At 38.0% G+C, this 8,105-nt stretch overlaps 1 protein-coding gene across 10 annotated transcripts in view; it reads left to right on the plus strand.

Moving 5' to 3' along the window:
- Positions 1-5,825, plus strand: part of KDM6A (lysine demethylase 6A) — a 207,142-nt gene extending 201,317 nt beyond the window's left edge. For 6 of the 10 annotated variants that reach the window (XM_047076105.1, XM_047076107.1, XM_047076111.1 and 3 more), the window contains 3 exons: positions 521-647; positions 3,351-3,521; positions 4,660-5,543. In XM_047076105.1, the coding sequence (XP_046932061.1) occupies positions 521-647; positions 3,351-3,521; positions 4,660-4,689 (328 nt within the window). In that variant the 3' untranslated portion in view covers positions 4,690-5,543. Of the gene's footprint in view, positions 1-520; positions 648-3,350 lie in introns of all 10 variants that reach the window. The other 4 variants (XR_006961456.1, XM_047076109.1, XM_047076106.1 and 1 more) reach the window with 4 other exon arrangements.
- The last annotated feature ends 2,280 nt before the right edge of the window (positions 5,826-8,105 follow it).

The following is an 8,105-nucleotide window of genomic DNA, read 5'->3' on the forward strand; positions in this document are numbered from 1 at the left end:
TGCAGTTATGCAGACGATGCTGTTTACGAGTGTCCAGGTGGTAGTGATAGAAATAATGTGTCTTCCTGCCTTAATAGAATCATAGCAGTTCATATCTGGAATTTATACCCCTTAGGTCAAGGGTGAGGACATTGACTCCCAAAGAGGTTAATTGACTTGCCCAAATAAGAGCCAAAACTAGCAACTTCTATTTAAGCAAGGAGTCAGGGTTGTTTTTGTTTTTTGTTTTGTTTTGTTTTGTTTTGTTTTTGTTTTTGTTTTTTATATTAAGGTCACTATATTTTGATATTCAGATATCCATTTTCATGTTTAAATGACCTAATATTGTCATCAGACTTGCTGAGCGTTGGCCGTGTTTTTTTTTTTAATTAAGACACTGTCTGAGAAATTGACAAAAGATAAAGTCACAGATATTACAACCTGGTCTCTTGGCATTTCTATATTTCTGGTAGTTCATCTCTTATGCTAAAAACATGCAGTCTTCTGTTGCTGGTCATAAATAATTTTTCCCCCATAATAGGTATTGTCTTCTGAGAACTCTGAAGCAATGTCAGACATTGAGGGAAGCTCTCATTGCTGCAGGAAAAGAGATTATATGGCATGGGCGGACAAAAGAAGAGCCTGCGCATTACTGTAGCATTTGTGAGGTAAGTAACCGTTGTCATCCACAGTTGTTTTGTAAAGCCTCTTACCTCTCTACTTTCGGTTTCTCTCCAGTGACTTTTCTTTAAAATGTACGTATACCCATATGTCCTGCAGCTTACTGAATTTGACATTGTGTTCAATCTTGTTATTTTATAAAGCCTCTTACCTCCCTACTTTTTTGGATTCTCTTTAGTTACTTTTATTTGAAATGTGTTTATGCTCTTCTGTCCTGCAGCTTCCTGCAGTTGACATTGTGTTCAGGCTTGTTATTTTCTTGTTACTTAGCTATTTCATTAAAATTGAATCTCAGGACATACTGTTTCGGTAACAGTGAATTAATTCTAAAAGTAATCTACAGTGTCCTCTGTCTGAGGGATATTTTAACAAATGATGATCATCAAGAAGTTTAGTCTTGAGATTTTAAACTGGGAATAATCCAGATGTATGCAGAAGACAGGAAAGTGGATGTAGCTTGGTACAGCTCCGGGCAGATCACTGTTCGCTCTAGTGTAATTCATAAGACATTGGTCAATCTCCTGTGGCCAAGGCTGGCAAGAGAAGCAGAAACCGATATTAATGTGGTACCTGTTCCGAAGGAGCTTACATTCTACTCGGAGAAGACCAATTATAAACAACTAATTGTACATGAGCCTGTGGTGAATGTGAGGTTGGTCTTACTGACTTACGATAACACTGAGGGGGAGGGTGACCTAATTTTCCCTCCTGGTATCGGTGTAAGAGTTCACAAAAGTATTAAAGTTTGAGTCCATCCTTCAAGGATGAGTGAGTGTGACTTCGGTGGGCTAAAAAATGGTGAGAAGTAGAGGTAGAGTGAATGTTATTATGAGGCACGACTTGGGAAATGGAATGGCTTATTCAGAAAAGGGTTAAGTCATCCAGTGTGGCTGGCACACAGGCAATGCAAATTCTACTTACAAGTCTAGGTGGTAGGAAGCTTTGCTGAGCATCAGCAACGGTGGGTATGTGTTTCAAAGAGAAATGTGATTGGAGAGAATGGAGATAGGAAGCTACGTTACAGGGGTCTTAATTAAGAGTTGTTATCCTAAGGCCTTCCCTAGATTGTAGTGCGAATATTAAAGAAGGAGAGGAATTCAAAAATATTTAGAGAGTAAAATCCACAAGACAACTCATCAAATGGCAGAAGTGAGGGACAGGTTGAAGAATGCTCACAAATTTTCTAGTTCGGGTCATGAGGTTCACGTTGTTGTTCATTGATAGTAATGGTAAAATGGTGGGTGAATACTGAGATTTTAGTGAACACACTGTTCAAAGAAGACATGAGGTCATGAGAGTATTCTCATTGAATAAATTCATTGAATTTGATTGTATAAATTCAAGGATTTGCCAAAGCCAAGGATATTAGTGATCCATTTCAGACCTTGAAATTCTGTATTCTGACACTGACGTTTATTTGAAATGGTTGAATCCATCAGCTACTCTGATGTTGTATAACTGGCCAAAGTTAAATCTTTGGGAGATCATGGGCACCCGGGTGGCTCAGTTAAGCATCCGGCTCTTGATTTCGGCTCAGGTCCTGATCTCAGAGTCATGAGTTCGAGCCCCACATCAGGCTGTGCACTGGGCGTGGAGCCTGCTTAAGAGTCTCAATCTTCCCCTCCCTCTACTTCTCTCCCACTCGCTCGCTCATGCTCTCTCTCAAAAGTCTTTGGGAGATCAGATAGGTGTGTTATGCCTCAAAAAAAAAAAAAAGTGTACAAGCTTTTCAGAATTTGAGAATGACTCCTATCCCTAACTGTTCTTTCTTATCCCCCCTGAACCTTAGCAATTCCTCAGTCTTTCTGTAAAAGGTAGAGGTTATTATTTCTAAAATCATCCGATACTCATGAGCACACGTTTTGCTTGTACTCCTGTTCCCTCACATGAGGCTTATAACTGAATGCTCACCGTCACTGACCTCTTCAGTTTCCTCATCTGTAAAATCAGATTATTCACCACATAGGGTTTGAGGTTTGTGTGAGCGCTGTGGTATGTTCTGGGGGTACAAAAGTGAGTAAAGCATAGTCTTCATCTGAGGAGCTCAGTCTGTGGGAGAAGACAGTACTCCGTGATGAGCACCGACAAGTAAATGGAAAATAACAATCACTTTCTTCTGGTTGTATGCCAGTGTTTTGGATTCAAAACAAAAATAGGCTGACCTTGATCAGCCTTTGAACTAGGCTTTTGCCAGTGGTTGTAACGAGTGTGTCATTCTCTGAGATCGTTCCCCTACATGTGCCGTGCCACCCATGTCTTTGGGTTTGGTACAGAATATACCTGGCTCTCTTAAAGATTCTCAGACATGACCATGTTTGTCTTAGTACCTACTCTTTTTTTTATTTAATGTTTATTTACTTTTGAGAGAGAAAGAGAGTGCGAGCAGGGGAAGGGCAGAGAGAGAGAGACAGAGAGACAGAGAGACAGAGAATCCAAAGCAGGCTCAGGCTCTGAGCTGTCAGCACAGAGCCCAATGCGGGGCTCCAATCCACGGACCGCGAGATCATGACCTGAGCCGAAGTTGGGTGCTTAACCGACTGAGCCACCCAGGCGCCCCTTAGTACCTACTCTTAACCAGAGATCACTGTCCACAATTCCACGTAAAGCAGAATTCTGTGGTTATACCAAAACAGTACAATAAATAAATACCATGATCTCCACTGAATGCTTTTTCTCTTGCATAAAAATAGGTGGAGGTTTTTGATCTGCTCTTTGTCACTAATGAGAGCAATTCTCGAAAGACCTACATAGTGCATTGCCAAGATTGTGCACGAAAAACCAGCGGAAACCTGGAAAATTTTGTGGTGCTAGAACAGTATAAAATGGAGGACCTGATGCAAGTCTATGACCAATTTACATTAGTAAGTGAAATGAACATGTGAGTACATACTCAGCTGGATAGGGAAGCGGCAGTGTTTGTTCTGCCACCTGAAAAGTAGGAGGTAATGGAATATTTAAATTTTCCTTTCACTTGTTGGATACTGCATGAGGAAACAGTCATATCATTCCTTCCAAGTATTTATTCCTATGAACTTGGCGTATTTCATTTTCACTTTTCTTCCTGCGTGAGTCCAAGGCTGAATAATGTCACAGTAATGACATTTTAAAATCTTTCTGTGCTTTTAGAACACTGTCATAGCCTTTGTGTCATTCGATTTCAGTTGATAAAATGTGTACATAGGTTATTAGTGTCCACAAAATGAATCCGTAAGTGTGGTCTTAAATAGACTTCGGCTTTTACAGCTAATTATATTTATTTAAAGTTTTGTCGTTACCAGAACTATTAACCTCCCGGGAATATTTGATGGAGCTTAACTTCCTGGTATGTTACATAACCTTATGAAATTCAAGTATACTTACAAGTTTTACACAGTTTTTAATGTTAACCAGCAGATGCTTAGGGGGAAGCTTTTTACTCTAGCGTATCAATAGTTTCATGAATAGAAACACAGATATAATTTACGAATTGTTGACTTCCTCCAGTACTTTTCTCTTACATATGTGATCAGAAACTGAATTACTGAAATGTAGCTCCCGTTTTCACTTACATGGTCTTGAAGATCGCTTGAAGAAGACGACAATGCTCTGGAATTCTGTTCAGCAAAATATATGATCTCGTTGAGATAGGTTCTGAAGCGAGCCACTGATGAAATTATGATCCGTGAAATCATTTTCCACAAGCCTTTTTTATTTTGTTTGTTTGGAAGCAGTCTAAAATACGGGCATCCTAATAACTTATCCTAAGAGGTTTTGACTGATTGGCGAAGTACAGAAAAAGGTGGGTGCGCTGAGTAGAGCAGTGGTCTTAGACCCTTAGGAAAATTGCCCAGGTGGGAGAAAGGTAAGGGAAGTTATTCCTTGACATTGTGTAGCAGGCCCTTGAACTTTCTTCAGAACCCTTACTTCGCCTACCTTCAGAGGCCGACTGTGCCTGTAGCCTTGAGCTAGGGAACACCGTTAACAGTGCGAATACCAAAGTAACGTCCCTTTTATTTGCAGGCTCCTCCATTACCATCCTCCTCATCTTGATAGTGTTCCATGGACGTTAAATGAGACCTTTTCTGCTATTCAGGAAGTAACTCAGTTCTGCACCACTGGTTTTTGTAACTATCTCGTAAGGCTGCTGGCTGAAAACTGTGTCTATGCAACCTTCCCAGTGCGGAGTGTCACCCAACTGGACAGGGGAGAGCACTGCTCCTACTCCGGGACTCTCCTGAAGCTGATCAGCTATACTTCAGAGAAAAAAGAATAATAAATTCCATGTTTTGTATATATCTGACAAAACTGGCAAAATCATACAGACTACTGACTTGAAAACGACCTCTTTTATATTTCTCTATTTCTGGGCTGACGAATTGGTTTTCATCTATCTTTTCCCCTTCAGAATTTTCCTTGGAAAGAAAAAAAACAACTAGCCTAGCTGGTCATTTCTTTGTAAGGTAGTTAGCAATTTTAAGTCTTTCTTTGGTCAACTTTTTTTTAATGTGAAAAGTTAGGTAAGGAACTTTTTTACTGCTTTTATGTTTTTTCTGTCTTGTTTTGAAACCATGACGGTTATTACACTTTTGGTTCCTAAATAAAAATGTTTAAAAAATTAACAGCCAAGTCACAAAGATAATGGATTGCACATAGACTAAGGAATAAACTTCAGATTTGTGATTTTTGTTTCTAATCTTGATGTAAATTTACACTATTTATAAATACATATTTATTGCTTGAAAATATTTGTGAATGGAATGCTGTTATTTTTTCCAGATTTACCTGCCATTGAAATTTTAAGGAGTTCTGTAATTTCAAACACTACTCCTATTACATTTTCTATGTGTAAATAAAACTGCTTAGCATTGTACAGAAACTTTTATTAAAATTGTTTAATGTTTAAAGAGTTTTCTATTGTTTGAGTTTTAAAAAGACTTTATGTACAGTGCCCAGTTTTTGTTCATTTTTCAAATCTGATTATATATATTTTATATATACTTCTGTATGTATATATAATATATATAGAAATCTGGATATATATGTATAAAGATTTAGAACTTAAATTTTTCTCGTTTTAAGTTTCACATCTATGGTAGATTTTTGAGGTGTCTACTGTAAAGTATTGCTTACAAAAGTATGATTATTTTTAAAGAAATATATATGGTATGTATCTTCAAGACCCAAAATGTCAGACTGGTTTATTGTGAAGTTGCAAATTACTGCAATGACAGACCAATAAACACTTGTGGCCAAAACATAGTATAATAGTAGAAAACAAATAGTGATTGAACTTCAGATTTTAAAGGGAATGTGACGTGGGCTTGATAAATCTTGTACATCACTAAGCAGAGTTTTATATGGAAAAAAGGTTCAGATAAGGGCTCTATTTTAGAATGCAAATAAATTAAAAGAGACTTATTTTTTAATGTTAGGCAGTTTTAAATTTCATGCTTTCCTGCTTGCATGACGTGATTGGGGTGGTGGGGGGAGAGTCTACAAATCCACATCACTGGTAAAATATAGCCAGCAATATTACCATCAACAGGTCCCTTCTAATGGACAACAATAGGATTTCGTTTTGTCACAATGGCACCTTGCATTTGGCACATACTCTCTTTTTATCAGATTTTTCCGGGAAGCTTTGGTGAAGAAGCATAGAGAATGGTATAAATGAAGTTCTATTTATGACTAAAGAGAATTTTTAATCCTATCTGGGGAAATGCCGTGCTGATTGCATTAATCAAGTATTCTTGTTCAGATAGTTTTGGAGTACGTTGTCCTCCTGGAAACAGTTCGAAGGCTTGAAAGCATGGAGATATTTTATTTAATTAGTTAATTTAGTAAATATTGAATATCTACTAGCAGCAATCATCTCTTATTTATAATTTCAGAAGGAAATAATTACAAATCTATTTTAGTTAAGGAGCAAGAGTGCTTGTCTAAGTGCTGCTTAGGATGTGTAACCACTAATATTTTTGAAGTAACTCAAGGCAGACATTTCTGTAAATAAAAGTTGCAAGCCACTATCCAGAAGCAAAGGTTCTAAGAATGCTAAAGCTATGCCCTAAATGCTACTTAAACAGTTCCAGTTTATCTTGCTGACACGGTGTCTTATTTTCTCTGGTTTTATCAAGATACTTTATTGCCGAGATGAATATACGTTGTCTGACATTTAGGAATACTTTAGTGCTGTTTCATCGATACACACGTGGAAGTTCTATGTCAAAAATAACACTTGCCCAGCTTAGTCCTTAGTCTTTGAATGGGTAAGAGCATAGGAGAGAGAAATCAAATGTATCGTTACTCTGAAGTATAAACTAGATAGACAAAGTCTTGTGTAAACTGCTTTCTTTTCATCAATTGAATATCCTTTATTATAATTTATATTTTTCATATTTCAGAAGAAATAGAGGAATTTTTTTTCTTGTTACTGCTCTGTGTATAGGTAAATCCTGTTAAAAGCACACTTTATCCAGATGCCTTAATAATGAAATAAGTTTGCATCGTAATGCACACACATTGTTTAGAGAAAGAAGCTAACTACAAAATGTACAAAGAAGCAGATGTTGACCCAGATAGTGGGAACTGAATCATATTCTCTCACTGTCACCAGTTAAATAGGAAATCGTACACCATCGGTAGAGCAGTTCAACTTGCTTTACCTATTTATATGTTAAATCAATTAAAAATTGGCTTCTTCACTTGGAAATAAAAGCTCAGGTTTTAAAAGTAGTAAATTAACAGAACCTTCATTCACATTTTCAACTGAAATGTAAGATCGCATGATGCTATGAATTTAACTTAAATGAAGTGTCTGCTTCTCAGAACCTAGTTGTTAAATCTTTATTGTCGTGTATATTTTCATTTAGTATTACTCACTTAGCATCTCCTAAAAAGCAAACCTAAGATGTAATCCCCGTCCTCTGCCCTCCACACACACATCTATATGGGAGACGCATGTAATCTATCAGGCAAACCCTAGAACAGGTGACAAGAAGGGTGAGTAATATTGGGGCCTACATTTCAGTGGGGTTTACATCATCACACCCTCCTGAGCCAAGAGGGTTTGGGAACTTTGGCTAAGGAGTGGGAGGAGTGCTAACAGACAACTGGAAAGGGCAGGAAAGCTCCGAGATGTTGGAAAGCTGCCTCTGCCATGAGAGGTGTTGACACTTTGCCCTGTAGTTAATACGGGACCGTCCATGAGATTTAAACAAAAAAAACAGCACTGGATTTGCTGTCGTCTTCCTACCTGCTTTAACACACTCCCTCTAATCCTGTACATTGCTGCCGGAGGGAGATCTCCAAAGCAGAGAAATCCAAGGAAGAGAGGATTTGGATTTGAACTTGGGATGTTGTAAGGTTGGGAATAAGAGCACAGATGGGGAAGACCAAAAGTAAATAGGAAATCACCGAAGGGTGGTTCTAGAGGCAGAAGATCATGAACTACTTGTAGGGCATCTAAG

Source organism: Lynx rufus, unplaced genomic scaffold, assembly GCF_022079265.1.
Source record: "Lynx rufus isolate CCGP_SWC_20201006 ecotype Redwood Valley unplaced genomic scaffold, mLynRuf1.p SCAF_14, whole genome shotgun sequence".
Classification (NCBI taxonomy): domain Eukaryota; kingdom Metazoa; phylum Chordata; class Mammalia; order Carnivora; family Felidae; genus Lynx; species Lynx rufus.